We start from the raw sequence: 26,770 nt of genomic DNA, 5'->3' as shown, positions 1-26,770 counted from the left end.
GGGCCTCCCCCCTCCCCTTTCCTCCCCCTCTTATTTCCCCTCCCCTCGCGCCCCCCTCCCACCGCCATTGTGCCTCTCGTGGGCGCGAGGCGGCGGGCCCGGGCCATAGAGGCGGGCCGGAAGGAGAGGCGAGGGGGGTGGCTAGAGCGTCGCCCCAGCCAGGCAGCAGCCGCGGGCGAGTCGGAGTCCGCCAGGCAGCCGCGCCGCGCCCCGCACAAAGCCGCCACCCGCCGCCGAGCCATGTCGGCCAGCAGCCTCCTGGAGCAGGTAGGAGCCCCCCGCCTTCCGCACGTCATCCCCCCGCTTCCCCCCTCTCCGGCGGCGCCGGGCCCGGGCCGCAAGGCGAGGCCGCGGGTTGGGGCCTAGCGGGGCTGAGGCCTCGCCCCCGCCTCGGGGCCCGCCCCGCGCCCCTCTGACTCACCGCTCTGCCTCTCTCCCCATGCCGCACCAGAGACCCAAGGGCCAAGGCAACAAAGGTGAGACACCGGGGGACGGCAGGGAGACCGGGAAAGGGGGGAGGACTTGGGAAATGAGGGGGCCAAGGAAGGAGGGGGGGGACTTGGGAAAGGAGGGGGCTAAGGAAGAGGAGGAGACCAGGAAAGGGGGGATCCTCGGAAAGAAGGGCGCCATGAAAGGGGGGGAACTTGGGAAAGGATGGGGATCCCGGGAGTGGTGGGGATCCCGGGAGTGGCGGGGATCCCGGGAAAGGATGGGGCCAAGGAAGTTGGGGATCCCGGGGAAGGAAGGGGACAAAGAAGTTGGGGATACTGGGACTGGGAAAGGATGGGGCCAAGAAAGGGGGGGAGATGGGGAAAGTTAGGGATCCTGGGAAAGGGGGGGAATCTTTGGAAAGGGTGGGGCTAAGAAAGTCAGGGGTCCAGGGGAAGCTTAGACCAAGAAAGGAAGGGGAAACTGGGAAAGGATGGGGGGGAATCCCAGGCAAGTTGGGGAAAAGATGAGACTAAAAAAAAGTGGGGGGATGGGGAAAGTTTGGGGATCTTGGGAAAGGGGGGAACCAAGAAAAGAGGCGGGGACTGGGAAAGGAGGGGACCAGGAAAGGTAGGGATCACAGGAAAGAATGGGCCCAAGAAAGTTGGAGGTCCTTGGGGCGGGGTTGGAGCTTGGAAAAGGATGAGGCCAAGAAAAGTGGGGAGATGGGGGAAGGTGAGAATTCCAGGAAAAGATGGAGCCAAGAAAGGGGAGGGGGGGTCCCAGGAAAGGATGGGGCCAAGAAAGAGGGGAGATGGGGAAAGTTGGGGATCTCGGGAAAGGATGGGGCTGAGAAGGTTAGGGATCCAGGGACAGGTTAGGGATCCAGGGGCAGGAAAGGAGGGGGTCAAGAAAGTTGGGGTTCCCGGGCAAGGATGGGGCCAATAAAGTTGGGGATCCTGGGCAAGGGTGAGGCCAAGAAAGGAGAGGAGATGAGGAAAGTTGGGGATACTGGGAAAGAGGGGATCTTGGGAAGGGATGGGGCCAAGAAGGGGAGAGAACCTGGGAAAGTTGGGGATCTTAGGAGAGGGCCAGGAAAGGGGGGGCATACCAGGAAAGGGTAGAAGGATGTTGGGGGGGGAAGAGGAAATGGAGAGATTCTGCTAATGGAGGAACCGGGAAATGGGGGAACTGGGAAAGGAAGGGATCTTCCCAGGGGAGGAATGGGATGGGAATGAGGGGAACCTGGCAGTGGGGATGGGGAATATTGCCACCAGAATTCCCTGGGCCTGTCCCCATGTCCATGCGCCTTCACGGCGTGGAGAGAAAATGAATAGGGGTCTGTGAAAGCCCTCATGGGTCTGGGGCTGGGGAAAGTTGGCAGGGAAAAGGCGTTGGTGTGGCAGAAAGGTGTTTTTCCCCTCTCTAAGAACTGGGGGTGGTGTGTTATAACGAGCAGGGGGGTGGTTCTGCTGTTGGGAAGTGTTGGAAGTTACTGGCAGAGCCCTTTCTGACTCCCTGCATCTCTCTCCTAGTGCAAAACGGATCCGTGCATCAGAAAGATGGGTTAAATGATGATGACTTTGAGCCCTACCTGAGTCCCCAGGCCCGGCCGGTGAGTACAAATCCCTGCCAGGAGACTGGTGGCTTCCTGCCGCTCGCTAGCGGAGGCGAGTTCAGCATCCTCGTGTTCCCGCATCTCCACTTCCTACAGCTTGATGAGTGCCAGCTTTCTTACCGTAACACACTGTTCTATAAGTGCCTTTCTCCAGGCAGAAAACACTGAATACCACTAGGCTGCGGTGGATGAGGTATTGAGGTTTTAGCAGCTTTTTGGACTTGTAAGGACTTCCTGCAGTTGGAGCTTAGCTCACTTTTTTCCTCAGTGTAACTGCCTTGAAGTCGCCAGTTCTGCTCTTTCAGTTTTACTGTTACGGCCTTATTTCCTTGCTGGTTTCTGGTTCTTTGCGCCGGCTGAGGAGACACGCTCCGCCGCATTGTGAAATCCTTCTGCAGGATCCTGTTGGTGTTCTTATCTCCCCGCCAAGTGGACCGAAAACACGTGTCATGGGGTTTGCTCTGTTTTTTCACCCCAAAACCCCCCAGAAAATACACGTGATCAAGGCTGTTTATCTACTAGAGGTCGAGCTGGAGAGCTTGTGACCAACTCCTGGAAGTCAGCCTGCCAGATACTTTCCCTCTTCACTTTCTAGTTAAGATTAGCTCCCCTGTTAACTGTTTTTTGTTTGTTTTCCTTAATGAGTGGTAGGAAGGTGACACATAACAGATGGAGAGCAGCTGATTAGGTGGTGCGCGTAAGCATTACAGGTAAACACCTGTAGTAGCACTGGAGCAGTTAGTTCATTCTCTTGGCTTCTCTTCTCTCTCCAGTTGTGATTAGTAAGAAGAAGCTGTTCTGATTTCCCCTTGTTGTGTTTTTTGATCACTTTTACCAGTCTGTGGGGTTTTTTTTTTGTATATAATAGTGCCGCATGGGTTCTTTTGGAACACAAGAGCGGGTTTCTGTCTTGGTTAAATCTTCAACAAATATTTTCCTGCTTTGTGCTAAAGTTATGAAGCCAAATATTCTTTAAGCTGTTCCCTAATCTTCAGGATTCAACTCATCTGCTAAGATAACTGCCTGCATTCAGCTCCCTGAAAACTTTCAAGCCTAAATTCCACCTGCATAAGGCGAGAGAGCATGATTGCTTTCTCAAGTCTTGAATAAAACAAGCTACTTTCCTAGTAGCTCTCACTTAATGGTGGGGTTTTTCTATCCCAGAAACTACTATCACTAGTTTCCAGCTTTTTTCTGAACGTGGATGTTTCCTGCAAAGTATATTTTTATTTGAATCTCCTAAAGAGAATAATGGTTGCTCTGATATTAGGAGCAACGGGATATTTTACCCTACTTTGCATGTTTGATGAAGAACTTCTGGATGTTTTGTTTCTTTTTGTATGTGTCAGTGGTAAAAATACCCTTTAAAATCAGGCAGTGATTGGAGTGTGCCGCAGGAGGTGGAGCAGAGCCACTGCTCTAGAAAATCAGCAGAAGCGAGGTAAAACTGCTGTCTTAACTTCGAATGAAACCTTAGAGCGACTTTATCTCAAGTTTCTCACCGTGCTGTGTTGCTTGTCAGCTCTCATCTATGTTCTGACGCTTTGTAGAACAGAAAACCAAACCCTGGGGCTCAGTTTGGAGAGGGCCGTGGTTCTGCTGAGCCAACTGGCCAGGCTCTAAAGCACAAAGGTATCAAAGCATGCACTGCTTTTCTGCAGATGGGGAAGGGAGTTGCGGATATGGGTCTGAAAAAGGAATTAAAACACAGCCCACTAGTTTCTGAAAGAGTTTTCTGAGCTCTGCACACAGTCATGAGGTAACCAGGTTGCAAACTTTCATGACTCCTCATTCAGGTGCTGGGATCTCAGGTGTGACCATTACTACCTTGTCAGCCTGGTAAATGAGGTTACTCTGTATTTTAAAGCTCAGATACACAGTAAGTGATTCCTCAGCAGTGTGAAAAACAGAAGCTCGACAGCGGCAGTGAGTAAGCTGAAACCTTGGTTCTAGGCTTGGGGTGAAGCGGAACGGTGAATTTGAGGAAATAACTTCAAAAAGGCTTGGTTATTGGAGAGAATTAAAAACTGCTGAAGTTTTATTTGCATGCTAACTGGTAACGGTGTCAGTTGTGCGAGTGCGGGGTAGCAGCGCGTGGTGCCGTGCGTGGGAGCAGAGCTCTGAGTGCTGGGGCATTGTGCAGCAGCAGGTTTGTCTTCAGCCCGTTAGATACATTCCATACTGCTCCTCAAAGCTGGTGGATGCTCTAGCCTGCTGCAGGCTGCGTTAAAATATCTTGTGGTCCTCTACCCACTGTGTAACAGCACATCAGAAAAGGGTTTGAGGCAAGAAGGGGATGAGTTTTAACCTGACAGTGATACGCTTCATGTGCTTTGAGAAGCTTGAGGAGAGGCAACCGCTGGGCTCAGGTTCTGGATCTGGGCTAGCACCTTTATGATCCGTTAAAGCTAATTTACAGGAGAGTGTGTTCTTACTCTTAAAATTGAGGGGATTATCTTTAGAAGAGACTTCTTGGTTCAAAAATAATAGAGTTGTCTTGAAGTTCCTTTATTCGCCTCACAAATCGTGTCAGTGTTGGTGCTTCGGGACAGGCTGGGCCCTAGGGATTGGTTTGGGCTTAGCAGGACAGAGCTCCTTGAGTGGTGGAACTGCACCTGCGATAAGAGTTAGCTTTGTTATTAACTTGCTTTTGGAACCCCTTCCTGGTGGAAACAGAAAGGCTGGAGAGGCTGTCTCTGGGTTTTTGTGCGTTTATGACATACAGAACCACCAGAAGCTTTTCCATGTTGCATCCCACAAAACAAATCTGCACCCTGAACGGTGATCCCTGTTAACTTGGTCTGGATTAGCTCCAAACCTGTTGCTTCCCTGTACCGCAGTGGAAGGTGGAGAGGCAAACCAGCTCTTCCTGGAGGGTGCCAGAGCCATCTGGAGAGCCTCCATGGGCTCCAGCATGGCATGAAGTCCTCCGGGAGCTGCGCTTGGCACAGGAAAACATGATTCAACGAAAAATGGAGTAGAGCCTGCTGCAAGCCAAGCTTTTAAACAGGAACAGAACCTCACTTTCTTCTCCTCCACTCCAGGAGGTGTGTAAGCGGTGTGTGCAGTAGGCCAGCTGCGCACAGGTCAAATTACCGGGCAATCACGTCCATTAGCCCGACTTTAACCGCTCCCCGGAGGGGGCACGGGTCTGAATGCAAAAGGACAGATGTTTTTCATGTAAGCAAATCGTGGTTGTGGCTGAGAGTTCCCTAATTGTAAAATTAGGCACTTGTTTTTGTGACCTAAAGGCTACTTGGGTGTTAAAAGGGAAACCAACTCATGGAGCAGCATTTTTCCCCTCTCTGAAGCCTTCTTTCTTGTGCTGCTGCTGTCACCACGCCATAAAAGGCTCCTATTGAAACAGTATTGATTACTTCCCATTTCCAGGTATTTTTTTTAGTATGTGCCTGCAGCACCGGAGCAGTTTGCTCTCAGGATGAGGCTTTAAATCCATGTTCGTTTGCATGTTCCTGGAATATTTTGAGCTCTGAAATGTTAAATTGTAGGCATGAAGCTGTTTTCATTGGTAATAAGCTTGAAGGGAGGGACTTGGGAAGGCATTTGGGGACACTCATGATTTTGGCAGCACACTTTCACTGTCTTTTTTTTTTTTTTCTCTCTATATTCCACTTCTCTCAAGTCATTTCCCCAAATTACCCCTCAAACAGCAAAATTAAGACTGATGTATACGTTACCCAGGCAAGAAAAGCTGTCTTTGGTAGTAGCTACAAGAAGGGGATGATAATACTAGGATGCTGGATAAAGTACTGTTTCCATGGCCGGAGCAGGGCCTCGGGGCGGCCTGATGTCCAATCCCACATCAGGAACACAACGTGCTCCCATCCGAGCACAAGGAGCTTGCTAAACCTTTGTGTTTAATCTTTCTGGCAGCGGAACAGTTTTTGGAGTGCTCCTAACAAAGGAAGTGTTTCAAGGCTGGGCCTGTTTGCCTGCCCAGCCCTAAGGTGGGGAGGGGTGGGGCACGGGAAGCCTGAGGTGGCTTTGATCCCTCCTCCGTTGGAATCCGTTTGGCTCATTCTAACTATTCAGTGCTTATTTTTGTTCGTGTTTTCAGAACAATGCCTATACTGCAATGTCCGATTCCTACCTACCCAACTACTACAGTCCCTCCATTGGATTCTCCTATTCCTTGGGTGAAGCCGCCTGGTCCACGGGAGGAGACCCACCCATGCCCTACCTGACCTCTTACGGACAGCTCAGCAACGGGGAACCCCACTTCCTCCCAGACGCGATGTTTGGGCAGCCGGGGGCCCTGGGCAGCACTCCATTTCTCGGGCAGCACGGCTTTAACTTCTTTCCAAGTGGGATTGACTTTTCAGCTTGGGGGAATAACAGTTCTCAGGGACAATCCACTCAAAGCTCTGGCTACAGCAGCAATTACGCCTATGCCCCCAGCTCGCTGGGTGGAGCCATGATTGATGGGCAATCGGCCTTCGCTAACGAGACTCTCAACAAGGCTCCTGGCATGAACACCATTGACCAAGGAATGGCAGCTCTGAAGCTGGGCAGCACGGATGTCGCAAGCAGCGTGCCAAAAGTCGTTGGTTCGGCTGTTGGTAGTGGATCCATTACCAGTAATATCGTGGCATCTAACAGCTTGCCTCCAGCTACCATCGCTCCTCCGAAGCCAACCTCCTGGGCTGACATCGCTAGCAAACCGGCTAAGCAGCAGCCCAAGCTGAAGACCAAGAATGGCATTGCAGGTTCAAGTCTTCCGCCGCCTCCGATAAAACATAACATGGATATTGGAACTTGGGATAACAAAGGGCCGGTGGCGAAAGCCCCGTCGCAGGCCTTAGTTCCGAATATTGGTCAGCAGCCGGCCCAGGTGTCCCCGCAGCCCGTGGGCCAGCAGATCAATAACAGCCCGCCGGTGGCCCAGGCTTCCAGCGGGCAGCAGCCCCAACCGCTGCCGCCACCACCGCAGCCGGCCCAGCTGCCTGTGCCGCAGCCCGCGGCTCAGCCCACCCGCTGGGTTGCCCCTCGTAATCGCAGCAGTGGGTTTGGGCAAAACGGAGTGGATGGTAACGGAGTGGGACAGTCTCAGGCTGGTTCTGGTTCTGCTCCTTCAGAGCCGCACCCGGTCTTGGAGAAGTTGAGGTCCATCAACAACTACAACCCCAAGGATTTTGACTGGAACCCAAAACACGGCCGGGTTTTCATCATTAAGAGTTACTCTGAGGACGATATCCACCGTTCCATTAAATATAACATCTGGTGCAGTACAGAGCACGGCAACAAGAGACTGGATGCCGCCTATCGCTCCATGAACGGGAAGGGCCCTGTTTACTTACTGTTCAGTGTCAACGGTAGCGGTCACTTCTGCGGAGTCGCAGAAATGAAATCTGCTGTGGACTATAACACGTGTGCGGGGGTGTGGTCCCAGGACAAGTGGAAGGGACGTTTTGATGTCAGGTGGATTTTTGTGAAGGACGTTCCTAACAGCCAACTCCGGCACATCCGCCTAGAGAACAACGAGAATAAACCAGTGACCAACTCCAGGGACACTCAGGAGGTGCCTCTGGAAAAGGCTAAGCAGGTGTTGAAAATCATTGCCACCTACAAGCACACCACCTCCATCTTCGATGACTTCTCACACTATGAGAAACGCCAAGAGGAGGAGGAAAATGTTAAAAAGGTAATGTGTCTGTCTGTCTGGGCCAAGTCCTGTGGGGCAGGAGATGGAGGACAGCTGCCTTGTGCTGGACTAAATCCGGGGCTGGACAGTGTGGGCTCCTGAGTGAGCTCGGTGGGCATCAGGCCGTGGCTTGGCTAGTGGCGTCCTCGCACGTGGAACCAGCTTTAGGGTGGGAATGGGTGCAGAGGAGGCTCATCCAGGCCCTGCCTGCAGTCGGCTGCCCTTGGGCTGGCTCTAGCTCTGCCTTCCCTCAGGGCTGTGTTCTAAATAAGATTGATTCCTGGGCTATTGTCAGCTCCAGGATTGGAACAGGATAAAGTAGGAGATGAGTGGGGGCTCAGGGAGTTGTTAGGAAACAGAGCCAGGTCTTTGAACGGCCGCCTAATCCACCCCCTGCCCCAGGCGGGGTCAGCGTGACAGATGTTTCCCACCACTTGTTAAACCTTCAGGAACGGCGGTTCCTGTTCCTCCCCAGGCAATCTATTCCTACGCTTAATTATCCTTCCTGTTAGAAGGCTTTGTCTAATGCCCACCCTAAATCTCCCTCACCAAAGCGTGGGTCTGAGTACTTGTCCTCTCTTTGGTGGACGCGGGTTGTTCTGTTCCTCCAGGCAGTGAGCGCTGCTGGAGGCAAAGTCGATGGGCTGTCTCCTGTGTGAGCGCTGCCTGGCAGTGTGGCACCTGAACCGCTCCCCAAGCCTGCTGTCATTTTGATATCGTTAATGGGAGAATTGCTAATTGAAAGTTCTCCCCAACCTCTGGGAGGAAACACAGTGACTGGTGGGCCTGGAATCTCACTTGGGTGCAGCTGTGTTGGTCACCCATGGCCGACCTTCCCCACAATGGGAGTCTTGCTCCCGTTTGATCAAAACAGTAATTACAAATTAACGTTAGCACAACTTCCTGGTAGTTTGCCAAGTTTTCTGGTGATCTCTTTAGTTTCAGCGATGGGGAATTTTCCACCCAGCAGTTGCAGAACTGAATCAGGAGCTGCGACTGCTCACTCTTACTGTGGTTTTAAATTTGTCATATATTTCACTTTGAGCATCGTCTGTATCGATAGCATCACCTGTAGAGAAAGGATCATGATTTCCAACTGGTTCTGTAGCGCTTCCAAGTGCTCGGAGAAGCTCTGTAAGGGAGGAATGCATTGCAAGGTGTGGAGGTGGAAACTGTGTGAGAACCTGAATATTGCATCCTAAAATTGTTCCACTTCCTGCATTGAAGTGTGTGTGGGGGGTTTCTTTTCCTAACTGAGGGTTTGGATGCAATTGGAAATCTCATCTGTGCAGGACATCTTAGGAAGTGGGACTTAAAGGAGCAAGAGTTTGCAGTGGGAAAGGGGCAGACTTCGGCACAGTGTGAGAGCACCAGGGAGGGGAGGAATCTCGCTGGAGGGCAGACGGAGGATGGGTGGTGGATGGATGGGAAGAGTTAATGCTGGATTGGTGTAAGCAGGTGGCAAGGAGAAGGAAAAGCAGCAGAGTGAGAAAGGCTGGGGGCAAAGCAAGAGACTGATGGTCTCTTCTGGGAAGCTGCTGTGTTTGCAGGTTTTGTGGTGTCTGAAAATCAGTAAAAGGGGCTTAGCAGTTTTCTTAAAACTGGAAACCATCTTTGTTCGTCTTTCCAGTTGCATTTTAAAGTCTCCTCCCCTGTTTTCTCCCAGTTTTGGGGATGTGTTAGCCTCTGAGGAGCAGAAATGGCAACCAATGGATGCTCGGGTGTGCCCAGTGCTATCTCTAAACGATGTTGGAGCTGATCCAGCGCGGTGCCCCAGTGCACCAGAAGCAGTTGGTTAGGAAAATATTTATTAATGGAAGGGAACTTAGTCATTTGTGTCTGGAATCCAGAGGCAAGGAGGGAGGCTTGTAGGTACACAGTTGGTGTTTGCTTTTTACCATTGACTCGCCCTTTGTTGCCTGCTCAGGGTCCCTGCCCTGTGACATCCGGCACAGAGGAAGTGACTTGGTCTTTCAGCAACAGTTTGGCCTCCTCGATCACTCGCTGACACAGCCTTGAAGGGTGGTTGAGGTTTTGGTAACTGCTCTTTCATGGCTTCATTGAGAAGCCATCGGTTTTGCTCAAGGAGGGCTTTTTTTTTTCCCCCCCCCCTGGAGTGAATGATGATGATTACCTTGGGACTGTGGGTGGCAAAAAAGCCCAAGCCGTGCTCTGTCTGACTTGAAGCAGTTCAGGTAATCATCTGGGTTAAAAAATAGATCAGAAACTGGAGCTGAGATGCTGGAAAGCTGAAGTGCTGCTCTGACAGCAGCCAGAGGCACAGCTCCCTGCCAAGCTGCTGCTGTTGTGGAGGAATGTCATTGCTACCAGCCCTTTGTTTCTGCCACCAGGCTTTGGATGGCAGCGATATGTTCTGCATTCCTGTTCCTTGAAGCTTAAATGTCTCAAGGCTTGGCTTGGTTTGAACGTGTAGCAAGCTGCAGTCGTTTCCCTTGGCTTCCAATGTGCCTGAATCTTTGTCTGATGTGCAGTTTGATTCCTGCTTGCTGCCCCAGCAGATGGACGAGCTCTTGTGAGAGTCTGGGAACTCTTGAATGTTCTTTTATACTTCGCACTGGTAGAGTTACTTCTTCAGAATCCCCTAGAATAGTTCCAAGAAGTCATATGGAAAATGCTTTGCTTGGTGTTGGTGCTATTCCTGGTGAAGGGTGGTAAACAGTTCAGCCTTGGGAACGCTGAAATCGTGTTCTTGCTTGTCCTTTTCTGCTGCCTGTGCCCATGATGCTCTCCGATTCATCTCCACTGCTTCCGAGAGTCTCGCTTTTCCCTACTAATCCAGTTTTTATAAGGTGTGGATGTTCTCCTGACCCAAAATGATGAAGCTGATTCTCATCCACTGTTGAGCAGCGTGCACTGTTTCTCTCAGTTGATTTCCAGGGCTTTTAAATCCTCTATGTGTGTGTCCGTGCCCAGGTATTTGCCGGTAATAGGGGAAACAGAAACCACACCACTCGTTTGGGTGGTTTGGTGCCGGCTGTTTGACAGGAGTGCCCTGTTCTCATGACATCTTTAAGCCAGCACTACAAAGCACTTGGGGCGTTCTCACATATTTTTGGTTGTGTTCTAGCTTTGTTTAAAGGCAGGAGCAAATTGGAGGGGGAAGCTTAGGTCTCGCTGGTGCTTTAATCCTTGCTGTCTGCTGCGAGACAGGGACTTTGGTTCCTTGTCTGTAAAACGAGAGCGGCTGGAAGCTGTTTTCCTGCAGGTACAATGGAAGTGAGTGGTGGAAGGGGATTTGGAGCTGTTCTTCTCTGGGCCCTGTGCAGTTTGGGCTGTACGCAGTGAGGAGGTTCTGCACCTCTTGCGGGTACAGCCTTGAGCGGGGAATTCGATTTCACCTCCTGTTCTTGCAAACTTGATCCTAACTTGCTTGTTGACGACTTGGTGTGGGCAAAGCTCTGTCCAGGTTATCACCACCTTGCCTGGTGATTTCGGCTCCCAGATGCAGGATACCCTGAACTGATCATTCTTATAATTAATGCATTCGTTATGAACATACTAACGACTTCAAATGAATGTCTTAAATTAAAAAGAAGACTTTCTTCTTCCTTCAGCAGCTGAGTTGAAATTCCGTGTGTGTGGCTGGCCGGTTCCCTGGAGAGAACATGGAGGGTTTTGTATGCAAACAGGGAAAGTGTAAGGTGTTGGAGCAGTGGCTGCTGCTTTTTTTCATTCCCAAAAGTTCTGGGTGAGTTGCTGACATGAGGTTAATGGCTCCTGACACCGGCGTTGTGTTTCAGGTTACTTTATTAAAGTACGTTTCCTTAGAAGCTAAGTGCTTGCCAGCTGTTTGTTCTGTGAAAGCGCCAGGGTACGGTCCTGCTCTGTTCCCTGGATTTTCTGTCCACTGCAGCAGTGCAGGGTGTCACAAGATGTTGCTGGAAGCTGATGAGGATCCCAAGAGAGCTGTCGAAGCACATTAATTTCTGAGCCCTGTATGTATGGAATGCATCCAGAATAGCTTCGTGCTCAGTTCCTTACATGTTCTTAACGAAGATGTAATTCTCTAACAGTTTGCTGTCTCAAAGAAGCCACTTTCTTCTCTTCTGCCTCCTGTGAAGTGCTGTGTGACAGGTATTCATTTAGGAAGCTTGTTCTGTACTCTGCAGTGGCTCTTACCACAATTGTTACAGCCTTCTCGTTCTCCTGGATGTTCTTGTTTGTACCTGGTGGTAATTGCGCTGTCTTACGGCTTCGTCAGTTAATAAACCAGTTCCGTAACGGTGCGAAACCCTGGATGCTTGCTGATTGGAGCAGTGCTGCCCTGCTTTTACTGTGACGTTCCCCGGCACGGTCTCCGTTAGTAGGGATCATCGTTATCCCACTGGTGGCAGGGATAGAGCAGATTGTTGTGCCTTCCAGGGACCGGCTGCCCCATGTGAGGCTTTCCAGTTGTGTGTAAGTCGTGTCACAGTGCATCTGAGCGGTGAATAACAGTATTTGGGTTTTGTAAGCCGTTCTTCAGCAAAAACTTGGAAATAAAGACTGCATTTCTGGTTCTGTCTCATCACAACTTCTTTTATTAAAAGGACAACGCAAGAGGGTTCAGGTTTTTTTTGTGGTGAACTGCAGAGCTTTTTCTTGTCCTGTCATACAAGTGTGGAAGATTTGATAAAATCTACCTAAAGCTCTGTTTTTTGTTTCTAGTCTTTGGGAGAAAAGAAACCATGCTGGCTTAGTTTCCTTCCGTGTGTGTATATGGGGAAGGCTCTGCTCTCTTGGCTCTTATGTCTTTTGCCATCTCCCATAAAGCGACTTGAGAGACTTTCCCATCATCATCTGTGAATCTTTAAGAGATCGTGGAGTCCTGGTCGTCCTGTGACAAACCAGCCTGACCAGGGGTTCAGCCAATTCGAGTGCTGTGTCCTTGGTATGTTTAAAGGAGTGAAAAAGGATAAAATACAGCAGTATTCACACAGGTTTTTGTGTTCCCTTCCCAGTGAGAGTAAAATGTGGGGCATGCAAAGGGCTGTGGGGAGCGGAGCATTGGCTCTTTCACTTCAACTTGTGAATTCAGCTCTTCATGGTTGACAGAAGTAGGCAAATAGATCTCCTCTTGTCCTTTCATAATGTGGAATATTGTGTGTTTTTCCTGTAGCGTGAAGTATTTCTTCTGCCTTATTCGGGTTGGAGGCAGCATTGTAGCCCAAAACACAAGAACGACTGCAGTGAGTCAGACCGTAAGCCTCTCTAGTCCAGTACTGCATCCCATGTGGCTGCGAGGTTTTCAGAGCTGAGAGATGCATAGAGAGATGCTGCTTGAGCATCCTCGCTCTCTTTCCAAGTAAAAAGCTCTGTGTGCAGCTAACTGTAACACAGTCAAGAGCAAATGCAGTGTAAGCACATTTTTATCCATCTCTGAAGGCTTCCCTTGCCTTTAAAAATCTGTGGCTCATGAAATTCTGTGACTCAAGGGGATATGTCTGTCTTTAAGGGCTCATGGTTTCTTTTCTTGCCCAAGATGTTGATTCCTTTAGCATCCTCAGGATCCTGCGGCAGCAAGTTCCTTAGCTTCATTATGTGTTGCGGAAAGCAAGATGTCCTTTTGGTTTGCTTTGAGTTTGCCTGGTGTGATGCTCCCCGACTCTTGTGCTGGAAGAGGTGGTGAGCAGTTGATTTCAGTGTTTGCTCCATGATATTAAGTTTCTTGACTTCCCTGCTTTGTGTGGACTTCAGTATGGATGGATGGGTCCCTGCTCTGTAGTGGGGAGATGGAGCTGCCCAACTGTTGGCATACTTAAAGCAGCAACCTGGAAAAAAGAGACGTGGCAAACCTCATCCCTTGTAGTGACAGGGAAGAGTAAAGACTCCCTGCTGTAAGACAAAGAGGATTTTATTTTCCATTCTAATGACTTGAAAGGACTTATGCCATTGTTATTTCACTTGTGCTCCAAAGCCAGCCAGTCCAGTTCCAACCCCCACTGGGATCCCGGTTATCCTAGCATGGAAAGACACTGGGAGTCCTCCCAGGCTGCTCCACATTGCTTTTTGCTCTAAATATTCATCTATGTTGCTTCTGTTTCCTGCAGGAGTTTCGTCCTATGGGACAAGGCTCTCCGTGGGAGGGTAATTTATAATGGTTTGGGGAATTGGGCCGCATTATTCATGCAATCAACATGATGTTTAGGCACACAGGGGCTTGTTCATTGCAATTGGTTGCATCAGTTTTAAAGCTGTCTTGAGAGATGCTAGGCAACAGCTGTGCCTGCCCTGATCCAGGACCACCTCGCTTGTATAAAACCCGTGGCAGAGGGAATGTCCTTGCACTGTTTGTGTCCTTAGCAGCCCTGTGCTGCTTCCTTGGACAGGGAAATTCAGTAATGAGTGTGGGCACCACGGTGTTTGTTCCCTGATGGGGAGGCGTGTTTTGGCTTACAGCTCTACCTGAATCATTGCGTCTTGCTGTTCCTTATTTATTCTCTGTGTCTTCATCTCCTGATGAAACAGCAAGGTGATGGGCGTGCAGCAATGCTGCGGTGTGCTCGGGTTTCGAGAGGAAACCAGAGCTTCCGAACTGCCTGGCCGTGCGTGTGCAGCATGTAGCGTGCTGGTGGGGGACACCAATGCTTCCTGCTGCCTTCTGCATTCCAGGGGCAAAGTGAGACCTTGAGGGGCTGAGCAGGCACAGCTGTGGCCCTGCTTGGCTCCTGCTACTTCAGCGATGCCCCTTTGCCCACTTTTGGGATCTTTGGATCCCTGGGTTTGCTCCGTTAGGTTTTGATCTTGAAAACAAAAGCCAAAGCACCACTTTGATTTGCATGTCTCCTGTCTTTCTTCTTGGTGGTGAGCTGTGTTACAGGAGAAGGATGAAAATGTCTGACTGTAACCAGACCCCAGTATCCGATTTTTATCCCTTTGCATCGGTGAGGCAGGCTTAGATGCAGCTTTTCTCTGTAACTGATGATTTTCTCATGCTGACAACAGGAAAAACTCAGGTTTGGTGTGTAGATCAGTTAGGACTTGAGGCTGTTCATGGAGTAGATGAAGTGCTGCATTGTCCATTGTTTGTGCTGACTATGGCAATGCCTTGATCTGATCCCTCTGGGAAGGCTGTGCTGGACACCTCTGAGACTGATGTAACTCTAAACTCTCTGTTTGCCTCAAAGACATGGGCACATGGAGAACTCTGTGCGTTGTTTGCTAGGATTGCATCCAGTGTGCAGTAAGCGGTGGCACTGGGAGGAGAATTCCGATGGCAAAACACAGCATCATTGCAGCAGACACCTGAGGCTGGGCCAGGCTGCTGAGCTGGGTATCCAATGAGCAAGAGTTGCCTGTGTGTGTCTTCAGGCCAGCGTGTGTTTACTGGGTGTCTCAGCCCTTCAGGGAATGATGCTGGGATAGAGCAAGTGAAGTACATCAAGTGATGTTTTTGCTTGTACAGCCTTCTTAGTTTGACATGGAGCTGCTTCTTAGCCTGCCTGGTGTCTTCAGGCTGCTGCACTCTGCTTCAGGTCAGGTGGGTCCGAATAAAATGTGGTTTCATAGAATCAAGCAGTGGTTTGGAAGGGACCTTAAAGCCCATCCAGTTCCACCCCTCTGCCATGGGCAGGGACACCTCCCACTGCATCAGGGGCTCCAAGCCCCATCCAACCTGGCCTTGAACACTACTAGGGATGGGGCAGCCACCACTGCTCTGGGCAAGACGGTACTCACAGGAAAGCATTTCTTCCTGATATCTGATCTAAATCTCCCCCTCTTTCACCTGAAAACTGCTCTCTCTTATCCCATCCCTGCCCTCCCTGATCCACAGCCCCTCCCCAGCTTTCCTGGAGCCCCTTTCAGTCCTGGAAGCTGCTCTAAGGTCTCCCCAGAACCTTCTCTTCTCTTCTCTGGGCTGACCACTCTCAGCCCCATGTGCTGCACAGCTGAGAGCCACGCTCCTGGTTTTCTCCAGGCCTTCCCTGTGAGTATTGTCTTCTATTTCCCCCCCTGCAGCGAGGCAGCAACACCCTTACCTCTGCTGGAGGAGTGCTGAGGTTGAACCTTGGTTGTTAATCAAGGTTAGAGCCTCTGAGCAAGCGTGCAGCGCTATCATCTGTTGTCATCATTCCTCTACAAACTCTTGAGCCTTTTGTTGCTGTTGGCTCCCCTCAGCGTGACTGGATAACGCAATGTCTCATCCATCAGCCTTCTCCAGCGGCTCAGAGAGCTGCTGTTATCAGGATCCTGCTTGCGACACGGCTGCAGGGACTGCCGCGATGGCTGAAACGGGATGATTGCAGCGGGTTCCTGCTTCCACACACTCGCCTGGTCTGAGCTCGGTGCCTCTGAATGCCACCAGCCCAGGAGCGCGCTCGCAGTGCTGTGTGGGTGTTAACGCTTGGTGTCAGGGATTGTGCGCGCCGTTCTAGTCACCAGCGTAACACTATGGGCTGCAGCAGGGCTGTGTTGTTCCTGTTCCTCCTGTCGATGAGGGGTTTGATGGATGGAGAGAGGAGTCTGAGCTGGTTTCTTGTTCTCACTCTTCCTACGTGAATCAATAAGGCATGGCCCAGGTCTAAGAGAGGTGCAGCCAAAGAGAGTAAACCACTGGGATGGAATCCCCTTTGCCCTTTGCAGGGGGTGCAGGTGCTGCTCTGCCTTCTGGGCTGTCCCGTGCTGGGTGGGCTGTGGGTCACGCCATCCTTGTGATTGTGGGGCAGGATGATCCAGGGAGGATGAGTGTTTGCACTTACCTGGTAGATTTGTTTGCTGCTGCTGTGATGAGAGGGCTCACTTGTAACCCGAGGGCCAAGCTGTCTTCATGGGATCTGTTGCAGTTGTGCTGGCAGATTTGGTGGTGTAAAAAAAATCCTTTGGGCCCTGGCTACTTGCCTTTCCCGGGAGGAGATGCAAAGAGCCCATCTGTGAATCTCCTGGAGAAAAGCAAGAAGAGCAATATTGAAATCGGTGGAGAGTAGAGAGTAGCTCGTTCCCTGGCAACCATGCCCTTGGCTGGGTAGAGCTCCTGGCTGGCTGTCCCTGCATCTCGCCATCCCAGTCAGCCCTCGTGAGCCCACAGTAAGGCAGGATTGGATGTCATGCTGCATTTTTCCATAGCGGGCTCCTTAGGATGCTGTTTGCAGTGCCCATGGAAGGGAGCAAGTAGTTCTGCGCTGGTATTTTGAGTTTCAATAACAGGAGGTTTTAAAGAGTCTGTGTTGAGGAAAATTGGGCTGTAATTCACCGGGAAATTAAGATGTTCGCTTCAGGCATGTCTCTGGTCTTCCCTCCAGCTTAGGGACATGGGGACATCTGTTCCAGCCTCTCTTTTGGAGGTGATGCCTTCTGTTCTGGCACACTGGGATTCTGAGGGGCATCAGTTCTTCATCCAGGCTGGCTCCTGTTTCTTGCTCCTTATTGTCTATGCACTGGCCTCAGGAGCAGCTTCACCTTCACAGCAGGGAGGAGAAGTCACTAATCAGGATCCATCTGCTCAGTGAACGAGGCAATGCCTTCAGCAGGACTCTCTGCAACCGGCTGCAGCCAACCCAGGACACTTGGCCCAGCAGCCGGCTTATCGCGTGTCTGCGTTTGGGAAGACGGAGGCATTAGCTCAGGCAGTCGCAGCTCCTTCCCGAAGGAATGCATCATGTTGCCATCGGTCCTTGTTGAACGTAAGGTGCTGACTGCTGTGCCAGGAACAGGGCTTGGCATCTTCCTTGCCATTTGTGGCTTTCCCTGCAGCGCTTATTTTGCTTTGTGTTCAAGCCTGGCTCTGCTTCCCACCGTCAAAAGGTTTTTTTTTCCTGTTGTGTAGTGGTGGTTTTTAGCAACAAATAGTACCTGCAACAGTGTGGGACAGACTTACTGGAGAAGAGGAGAATTAAGTCGACTTGTGGGGCAAATATTCTTGAAAAGAACGTGTGCCTTTGTCTAATCCCTCTCCCAGAAGGCAATCTGTGCGCGGCATCACACAGGGCTTGCTTTGTCGTCCAGCTCGTGCAGAGGAGTCGGAGCTGAAACCTCCTTGGGCCACTGTTGTTTGGAGCTGGATGCCAGGCTTCCCCTTTTGGGATGGTTTCTCAGATTAATGGCTATCCGTGCTGTTAGCCCGGGATCGGAGCTCCTCACGGATAGGCAATCCCTGGATTTACCGCTGGTGGCTGAGGATGTTTCTTCAAGCAGCCTGTGTGTTCTGGCAGAGGTTGCACACTCCCTGTGCCTGCGAGCTGCCGAGGGGCCTCTGATCACCAGATTAGTGTGGGGCGAGGGGAGAGGGGCAAGCAGCTTTTCGCCGCCCTGACATTGGATTCACAGGGAAGCATCACGGGCTGATACAACCAGGTATGGGTTTCAGAGCCCTAACAGCATCCCTTCTCTCCAAGTGAACGCAAGGCACAGCCAGGGTTTTCTTGCTCTGCCAGCGGGCACCTCCTGCAGGTGCCGCTTTGCAGTGGGGGTGGGATGGGTTTGGCTTCGCTTGAGACTGGTTTAGGTGGTGATTAACTCGCTCCACCTCTGAGCCTGGGAGGTGAAACCAAAACTCCATCGTGCCTTTCGCACAGAGAGGCTGCAGGGCCTTGCCTGTGCCCGGAGAAGATGCAGTTAAGAGGCAGGGAGGAGCATCAGCCAAGAGCTCTTTAGCTGTTGACAGGTTTTATTTTCGAGCTGGTGTCATATGGTCTGGAAAGAGCAGTTTGAATGTAGGTTGGGCAGCATCCCTTTAACCCTTTGGGATAGTCCTGACTCACTTCTGCGCAAAGCTTCCCTGTTAAACCCAGACAAAACCCAGGAGAGACTAGCACGTGGTACTTGGCACGGGAGGGGATACTTGGTGTGGTGCTGCCTGTTCAGCTTGGTGCAAATGTTTGTCTGGGCAGTGCGTTCCTTCGCTGCTGGAAGAGAGAGGTGGGTGAATGCCAAGGGGTGATAGCAGCAGTCGGTGAGAAATCATTGCTAACCGGTTGGTTTTTGAGGTGCTGTCAGTAGGTTTCAGAGTTATTGGCGAGGTGTTTTGCTGGTGTCTGTGGGCTATTTCAGCCCCTGTAGACTGAGGCAAAGATCAGTACTCCTGAGGTTTGAGCTGCAGGTGGCTCTGATGCTCACAGTGAGCTCAAGTGAAGCCACAGGTCTGTGCAAGGCCCAGGGAGCAAGGCTGTCCTGTTCCTGTGGGTGGGCTTTGATGTCTGTTTGTTTCCCTTTCCTTCTCCCCACTGCAGGGGCTTTCCCTGTTGCCTGCAGCACTCCCAGGGCCTGGCTTTGCCCCAGGGCTGCTTCCAGAGCTGGCTGGGATATCGTGAGTGCTGTGGATCCCTGCCCAGAAGAATCATAGAGTAGTTTGGGTTGGAAGGGACCTTAAAGATCATCCAGTTCCAACTCCTCTGTCTCAGTGTGACACCTCACACTGGCTCAGGCTGTCCAAGGCCCATCCAACCTGGCCTTGAACCCCTCCAGGGATGGGGCAGCCACAGCTTCCCTGGACAACCTGTTCCAGTGTCTCACCACTCTCATGGTGGAGAAATTCTTCCTTATCTCCAATCTAAATCTGCCCCTCTCCAGTTTATACCCATTGGCCCTTGTCCTGTACCCACAAGCCTGTGTAAACAGCCCCTCTCCAGCTTTCTTGTAGCCCCTTTCAGCACTGGAAGCTGCTCTAAGGTTCCCTGGGAGCCTTCTCTTCTCCACGCTGAACAACCTCAACTCTCTTAGCCTGTCCTCGGATGGAAGGTGCTCCAGCCCTTGGATCATCTTTGTAGCGCTGCTCTGCCAGGAGCTTTATCACCCCTACTCCCAGTCCTTATTGCCTGCAGCTGCAGACATCAGCTGTGACCCAGACCTGCTTGTTTCCCCCTTTTTTCACCAGCTCTTCCTTAGTTTTTTTCTTAGTTTTCCTTTCTTCCTGTTCCTCTATGCTATTAAACCTCTAAGCCTGGTGACATCTGTCATAGCCCATAACTCCCTTGAAGGATGCTGCTGTGAGGAGGAGAGAGGAAAGGGAGTGGAGCTGTGCTATCGACAGCCCTTGTTACGGGGAAATGTGAGGAACTGGTGGACCCAGGCAGTGGAACAGATCATTGTGTCAGCTGTACGCAGTTGCAGAACCTTCCCTGCCAACAGAAACCTCCATATGTCCGCAGGCTGATGTGTGAAAGCGGTGAAGGAAGTCACTCCCTGCTAACACCTTGTGCTCTTCTTTCGCAGGAACGCCAAGGCCGTGTCAAGTAAAAGGCCATTCCTCCCAGAGACTGCAGCAGAGATCGCATCCTGGCTGTCCTTCAGAGAAAGAAAGAAGGAGCAAAAAATATCCTGGAGAGAATTAGGACTTTTTTTTTCTTAATTTCATTGACTTCAAAAAGACTGACAAACTCGCAGTTTAAAAAACAAACAAAGTATTGGAATTTCACGAGACATAGGACTTAAAAAACAAAAACAAAAAAAAAATCCCTTCTAGATAGAGTATAGGTAAAAACTGTTCCCTTTCTTTTGGCTTTGGTTGTGATTTCAGAGCATACGCTTTGTTTTTTGTCTTTTTACTATGTTTTTTTGGATTTTAAAGTCCGTAAGTGGCATATACCTTTTTTTTTCTCTCTAATTTTTAAACCCTGCCGCTTCTCTCCCTTCCGCCCCCTCGCGCCTCCTTCCCCTGGTTTTGACATTTGCACTTGGAACACCCGAGTTGTAATATCCACCACAGAAAGTGGAGGAACCTTTTCTTTTTCTTCCCCCCCATCCCAGCCTGGAAGAGGAGGAATTCTAGGAGGCATTTGGGCTTTTGCCCTAAGAAGAGTTGAAGAGAAATTGTCCACGAGGTTGTGTCTTGAAGGTGGTTCATTTTTTCTCTGACCCTTTGTTACTCAAAAGTCAAGTACTAGGAGTCCTAAGAAACGTTCTGTTCTTGTGCATTATGCGGATTTACTGATTAAGTCTGGATTAATTTGATTTGAAAGCTGAGAACAGTGGTTAAAAAAAAAAGAAAACTTGTTTTGTTTACAGGAAAATGAATTTTGGACAAAAGAAAAAAAAAAGGAAAAGAAATATTGTAAAACGTGTAGTGAATATGTTTCTTCAGTTTCTTGTTAAGCCAATGAGGAATGGGTGTTGCCTTTCTTTTCACCATTAATCACTTCTCAATAATAAACGTGAGATCCTGTTGAGCATCACTGTTGTCTGCTGCTCCCTCTGCAGCGCTACCTGCTCTCACACGCCCCTCGGTCTTTCCCCATTGCACGGAGTGATTAATACCTTAAATTAACGAGTGAAGCAGAGTGCTGGGACCCATCTCCAGGCATCTTCAGCTTATTCCTGGCACGCTGGAGTTGGTTTTGCTCCGTGGTGTTGGCAGAGCCCCTGCCTGCCCTCCCCAGGGGGAGACGGGCAGTGTTTGGCTGGCTTTTTTTCCCTATTTCACGGGATTATCCAGCGGCTTCCAGGTGGGTGTGAAATGCAGGCACCTACTTGCATCCCCGATCATCTACCTTGGGAAAACTGCTTGAGGTCAAGGAATCAAAAATCCAGGTTTTTTTGATTTCTTCTGGCGGTTCAGAGGGAATAAAAGATCCACAAAGGAATCTGCTGTCTGAGCAGCGATGTTGCTTTAATTGTCGTCATCCAGAAGAGCTCTAATTTCATTATCCCAATTATTGAATTGCATTGGGAAACGTCTGGGAGCGCTGGCTTCTGCTTTCCTCACCCCGTGTGGAACATTGGCCTGGGGAGCGCTGCTTTCCCCTTGCCTCGATCCCACACCCAAAAGTCTGCAGGGTTTTTGTTCTATTCTCTCTTCTAAAAAGCAAACAAACAAACCAACCCCAGCTCCAAACAGCCCAGTCTGTGTCGCGTGAGGACCTGGAGGTGGTTTGGGTGGGTGTCTGTGGCCGTTTACATTTTATTGGCATATTTAACTTGTTTTTCTCCGTAAGAATTTCTGTCCTTTTAATTCTTGGATGACTTTGGCCTCTGAGCTGCCCTAAACTCCAATTCCTTGCTGGTGCCCCCATGTGTTCTCAGAGCCCGTGCTGTTTGCCGAGTGGGAGGAAATAAGGGCAGAAAGTTTGATGTTATTAAAGGTTCAAATTAAACAATTTGTCTTTTGAGAGAATCTTAACTGAGTCACAAATAAAAAGCTGTCGGGAGAGTTGTTCTGCCGTGCTTGGCAGGTGTTTGCGTGCTCAGTTTTGCTGTTGGTCCGACCGAGTTTGTTCCCACTTTTGAGTCGTCAGCAACGTGGGAGGAAGAAGAAAGTGCGATGTGAAAGCCCCGATGCTTCAGAGGTACCTGCACTTATTCCGGCATATGAAAACCAATTATCTGCAGGTTGTGTCCGTGTCCTCTCACCCGGGGTGGCCCTATGCCAATGTCTCCAGCTGCTGCTGCTTAAATTCCTCCTTGTTGAGAGCCAAAAATACTAATTTTCGTCTTTTTTTTTCCTCTTAAGGTGAATTGCTGGGATGTCACACTCTTGATGCTTGTATTTTCCGCAGGGTTTGTTCTGCAACACCTTTGACCCTGACATCGCTTCCACGGAAACCAACTGCCTGCAGGGCTGAAGGTGAGAATCCAGCTCTCCCGGCAGCCTGAAACCACCCCATTTCACCCCAAACTGGAGAGGCAAGAGAAAAATAGGTAGTTTTGTACATTGAGGTTCCTCTCACCTCCAGGTCCTCCCGAGCCCCCTTTAGATCCCATTTTTGAGGTCCCTCCTCATCTCCAGAGGTTCTTCCCACCTCCACTTCCTCCCAAACTCCCCTTTAGACCCCATTTCTTGAGGTCCCTCTCCATCCTTTGAGCTTCCTCCTCATCTCCAGAGCTTCTTCCCACCTCCATGTCCCCCTAAACCCTCCTTAGATCCCATTTTTGAGGTTCTTTCCACCTTCACGTCCTCCCAAACCCCCTTTAGACCCCATTGGAGACCTGCAGATCTTCCAGAGGGGAACAGAAGGGGCAGAGGCTGTGAGCGCGGCGGAGGAGCCTGGTGTGACTGCTGCAACGCTCCCTTGGCGTTCAACCTGAGCCTCCAGGGACCCCAAAATCTCCGCAGGATGCAAGTGGCGGTGCTGGATGATGGGAAGGGACCTGATGTCTCCTCGCTGTTCCAAGGAGAAGGGTGTGTCTGGGGACCAGAGTGGCTATGGGGGTCTGGAACCATGGGGCAAAACATGGAACTAGGAGGAACCTTGCCCAGATTGGATCCATCTTGGAGTGACCTTGGAGACCTCATGCGCGTTAACGATTGACGAGGTGGCTGGAGGCACTGGGACTCTGCTCATCCCGTGGGATCCTTCTCCACCCCTGGTCGGGGTCCATCGCCCCGTCCTGCCCCAGGTGGACTCGGCACCCTGTCCCCAAGGCTCTGGGACAAAGAGGGACATCCCATCGCTGTGGGACCATGCTGGGTGCCAGGAGGCTCCCCAGCCCCACCGAGGCTCTGCCGGGCAGAACCCAGAGGATGGTGGTGTCTGGTACCAGTATGGGCACTGGGCTGGGGGCAATGGGGGGCACTGGGGACAGGGAGGGGGGTGGCACCCTGCAGACCCCCCCCAGCACCATTATTAGTGCTCAGGATTTTGTTGTTTTTTTGGGGGTGAGGATGCTTTTGGGGTTGACACAACTGCGGTTTAGGATGGGATGGGGGTCCTGACCTCGTGTCCCCCCTGCAGCCACTCACGCTGTTAACGGGAACCCCACTCTCCCACCTTTCCCCGCGGAGATGCAGACGGCAATTTTCGGTAAGGATTTCCCCTAGTGTTGGGAAAGCGGGGGATGGGGGGGGGGGGTCCTGGGAGCATAGGGGACCCCCCCCAGCCCAGCTGCTCCCTCCCCTGAGCAAGGGCAGGGAACCCCCTGCTCCCTGCCTGTCCCCCCCTGCAGGCATGGGGTGCTTTTGGGGTGCCGAGAGGCTCTTCTGGGAGATGCCGGGGGTCTTCTCCACCCAGGTGGGCTACGCTGGAGGCTTCACCCCCAATCCCACCTACGAAGAAGTGCGCACAGGTATTGAGGGGCTTCTCTTTCCATGGAACACCCCAATATCCACCCCACCTTGTCCTGGCCAGGGATCCCATGGGATGTTCTCCACCCTCCATGGGATGCTGATCCCTCCAAGCCCCGCAGACGCCTGCCCGGCTAAGCTGGAGAGTCTTTTTGCAGAGGATTAGCCGTCTGCAGGGAATATTATCCCAGCTGCCACCTCCGGCTGGGAATTGATCCCAGTTTTGGAGGGGATGGGGGGGCGGGGGTTAAGGCATCCCATCCCCACCAGGATGGGAATTGTGGGGGTCCTGGGGGTGCACAGGGGCTGCAGCCTCTCCGTACCCAGCTCCCTCCCTCCAGCCCTGCTACTTCTCCTGCTTTGCACAAGTGTCACGAACTGGCCAGGTCTCAGCTCCCGGTGGGAAGAGGCATCAGCAGCCCATGGGGTGTGTGTCTGTCCCCCCAAGCCCAGGGCTGCGGGAGGTTGAGGGGGCAGGAGGCCACGGTGAGGGGCTGCAGGGTACTCTCCGCAGGGCTAACAGGGCACGCCGAGGTGGTGAGGGTGATCTTTGACCCCCGGCAGATCAGCTACGAAGAGCTCCTCAAAGTCTTTTGGGAGAACCACGATCCCACACAAGGTAGGGATGAGCCCTCGGGGGGTCCCAATGCAGCCCCCCAGAGCCTGGAATGGAGGAGCTTAACCCCAAACTGGACCCAATGGGGGGGTCCTTGGCATCTCCATCCCTTGGGGGGGCAGAGGCTTCCCTCACTGATCCCTTTAGCGAGAACCGCCCCCCCTGGCCCAGCCAGCTCTGCACTGCACTGGCTGTGCCTCAGTTTCCCCATCTTGCTTCCTGGGGGGGGGGCAGGTGGGGCTTGGGGTGCCCATAACCCCCCTCCCCTGTGCGTTCTGCCCCCCCAGGCATGAAGCAGCAAGAGGATGTGGGCACCCAGTACCGCTCGGTCATCTACACGCAGGGCCCCTCGCAGCACACAGCCGCCCTCCGCAGCAGGGAGGGGTACCAGCGGGTAGGTGGGGGCACCTGGAGCCCCCCTGGGGACATCAGGACCCCCATGGGGACAATGAGACCCCCTGGGTACCCCAAGACCCTCTGGGGACATTTAGACCCTCTTGGGACACCAGCATCCCCCAGGGGGACACTGGGACCTTCTAGGGGTGCTGGCACCCCTCTGGGGACACCAGGACACTTTTGGGGACACCAGGACCTCCTGGAGATGCTGACACCCCTGTAGGGACACCAGCATCCCCCTGGGTACCCCAAGACCCTCTGGGGACACTGAGATGCTCTTGGGACACCAGCATCCCCCAGGGGGACACTGGGACCTCCTAGGGGTACTGGCACCCCCCTGGGGACACCAGCATCCCCCTGGGTTACCCCGAGACTCTCTGGGGACATTGAGATCCTCTTGGGACACCAGTATCCCCCTGGGGACATCAGAACCTCCTGGGCATGCTGACACCCCTGTGGGGACACCGGCATCCACCTGGGTTACCCCAAGATGCTCTGGGGACATTGAGATCCTCTTGTGACACCAGCATCCCCCAGGGGGACACTGGGACCCCTAAGGACACCAGGACCCCCCTGGGGACATCAGGACCTCCTGAAGATGCTGACATCCCTGTGGGGACACCAGCATCACCCCTGGGTACCCCAATACCCTCTGGGGACACTGATACCCCCCTGGGACACCAGGACACCCCTCTTGGGGACACCAAGACCTCTCTGGGGACACAGTCACCTCCTTCATCCCCAGGCCATGGGGATGGGGGGGTCCAGCCAGGGTCCCCCCACCATGGGGTTGTCGTAGGAGCTGAGGGAGCAGCAGCGTGGGGACATCACCACCACCATCGAGCCGGCGGGGGACTTCTTCTACGCTGAGGACCATCACCAGCAGTACCTGCACAAGGGGTCCGGGGGGTCCTGCGGCCTCAGGGGGGTCACCTGCCCCACTGCCCCCTGAGGGGACGTGTCCCCATGGATCAGCACTGCCAGCGGGGTGGGCACACAGCCAGCCCCACACATCACAGCCAGACCCACAGATTACAGCCAGCCCTACAGGTTATAGACAGCCCCACAAGTTACAGCCAGCCCCACACATCACAGCCAGCCCCACATGTCATGCCCAGCCCCACACATCACGGCCAGCCCCATAGGTCACAGACAGCCCCACAAGTTATAGCCAGCCCCACACATCATGGTCAGCCCCAAACATTACAGCCAGCCCCACGGGTTATAGGCAGCCCTGTAGGTCACAGCCAGCCCCACACATTATGCCCAGCCCCACACATCACAGCCAGCCCCACATGTCCCTGCTCCCCGTCGCCCCAGTGGGATTAAAGCCCTGTACCCCCCAGTCCTGCCTGGTCCCCAGGGCGCCGCTGGGTGTCTCGGGGGTCCCTCAGCCTATGGGGGCGCTGGGATGGAGAGGGACCCCAAGCCTGGGCTCAAGAGCCTGGGATGGGATGAGGGGTCCATGGAACTGGAGGTCTGGGGGTGCTTCTCTGGGGGGCAGTGGGGTTCCTGTCCCCTGTCTATGGGGCAGTGGGGTCCCTGTCCCCTTACTTATGGGTCTGTGCTGTCCATGTCCCCTGTCTATAGGGCGTTGGGGTTCCTGTCCCCTTACTTATGGGGCTGTGCTGCCTCTGCCCCCTGCCTGTAGGGCGATGGGGTCCCTGTCCCCTTATCTATGGGTCTGTGCTGTCCCTGTCCCCCTCTCTATGGGTCTGTGCTGCCCCTGTCCTTCTGTCTATGGGGCAGTAGGGTCCCTGTCCCCTTACTTATGGGGCTGTGCTGCCCCTGCCCCCCTGTCTACGGGGCTGTGCTGCCCCTCTCCCCTGTCTATGGGGCAGTGTATTCCCTGTCCCTGTGTCTATAGGGCGATGGGGTCCCTGTCCCCCTGTCTATGGGTCTGTGCTGTCCCTGTCTATGGGGCAGAGGGCCCTATGGGGCGCGGGGCTGCAGTCCCGCTCTCGGCCGGCAGAGGGCAGCCCCGCACCGCTCCCGCCCGCCCGGGGGGTGTGTGTGCAGCGGCGGCCCAAACATTGTGCGCGCCTATACGGTACTTACGGTACAGAGGGTATTTACGGTACTGGCAAACGCCCCCCAAAGGCGGCAGGAAGGTGGGGG

General features: G+C 52.5%; 2 protein-coding genes across 5 annotated transcripts; both read left to right on the top strand.

The window, feature by feature from the left end:
• YTHDF2 (YTH N6-methyladenosine RNA binding protein F2) lies at positions 1-21,722 on the top strand. Its single transcript, XM_054086439.1, has 5 exons — positions 1-267; positions 452-476; positions 1,965-2,044; positions 6,126-7,709; positions 19,857-21,722. The coding sequence occupies exons 1-5, from the start codon at positions 241-243 to the stop codon at positions 19,878-19,880; spliced, it is 1,740 nt and encodes a 579-aa protein (XP_053942414.1). The 5' UTR covers positions 1-240; the 3' UTR covers positions 19,881-21,722.
• A 90-nt stretch (positions 21,723-21,812) lies between these two features.
• On the top strand, positions 21,813-26,442 carry LOC104063148 (peptide methionine sulfoxide reductase MsrA 1). Of its 4 annotated transcripts, XM_054086444.1 has the most exons (9): positions 21,813-21,925; positions 22,136-22,203; positions 22,552-22,758; positions 22,837-23,113; positions 23,312-23,380; positions 23,523-23,642; positions 24,155-24,259; positions 24,544-24,650; positions 25,398-25,536. In XM_054086444.1, exons 4-9 carry the CDS (start codon positions 23,041-23,043, stop codon positions 25,449-25,451), a joined length of 528 nt encoding a protein of 175 aa, XP_053942419.1. In that variant the 5' UTR covers positions 21,813-21,925; positions 22,136-22,203; positions 22,552-22,758; positions 22,837-23,040; the 3' UTR covers positions 25,452-25,536. The 4 variants fall into 4 exon arrangements, with proteins under 4 accessions (XP_053942419.1, XP_053942415.1, XP_053942417.1 ...); XM_054086440.1 differs by lacking the exons at positions 21,813-21,925; positions 22,136-22,203; positions 22,552-22,758 and having other exon boundaries at positions 22,873-23,113; positions 25,452-26,442; XM_054086442.1 differs by lacking the exons at positions 21,813-21,925; positions 22,136-22,203; positions 22,552-22,758; positions 23,312-23,380 and having other exon boundaries at positions 22,878-23,113; positions 25,452-26,442.
• The last annotated feature ends 328 nt before the right edge of the window (positions 26,443-26,770 follow it).

The sequence above is a fragment of the Cuculus canorus genome, chromosome 22 (assembly GCF_017976375.1).
Source record: "Cuculus canorus isolate bCucCan1 chromosome 22, bCucCan1.pri, whole genome shotgun sequence".
Classification (NCBI taxonomy): Eukaryota; Metazoa; Chordata; class Aves; order Cuculiformes; family Cuculidae; genus Cuculus; species Cuculus canorus.
Note: the sequence above shows the minus strand (reverse complement) of the source record. Positions and strands in the feature narration are given on the sequence as shown.

Bases quoted from the DNA above. Each gene is read 5' to 3' on its own strand.
- YTHDF2 (XM_054086439.1), top strand. From the start codon at position 241: ATGTCGGCCAGCAGCCTCCTGGAGCAG. The intron at 268-451 runs GTAGGAGCCCCC...ATGCCGCACCAG, and splicing joins CCAGCAGCCTCCTGGAGCAG to AGACCCAAGGGCCAAGGCAA. The intron at 477-1,964 runs GTGAGACACCGG...TCTCTCTCCTAG, and splicing joins CAAGGGCCAAGGCAACAAAG to TGCAAAACGGATCCGTGCAT.
- LOC104063148 (XM_054086440.1), top strand. From the start codon at position 23,041: ATGCTGGGTGCCAGGAGGCTCCCCAGCCCCACCGAGGCTCTGCCGGGC. The intron at 23,643-24,154 runs GTATTGAGGGGC...TACTCTCCGCAG, and splicing joins CTACGAAGAAGTGCGCACAG to GGCTAACAGGGCACGCCGAG. The intron at 24,651-25,451 runs GTAGGTGGGGGC...GGGTTGTCGTAG, and splicing joins GCAGGGAGGGGTACCAGCGG to GAGCTGAGGGAGCAGCAGCG.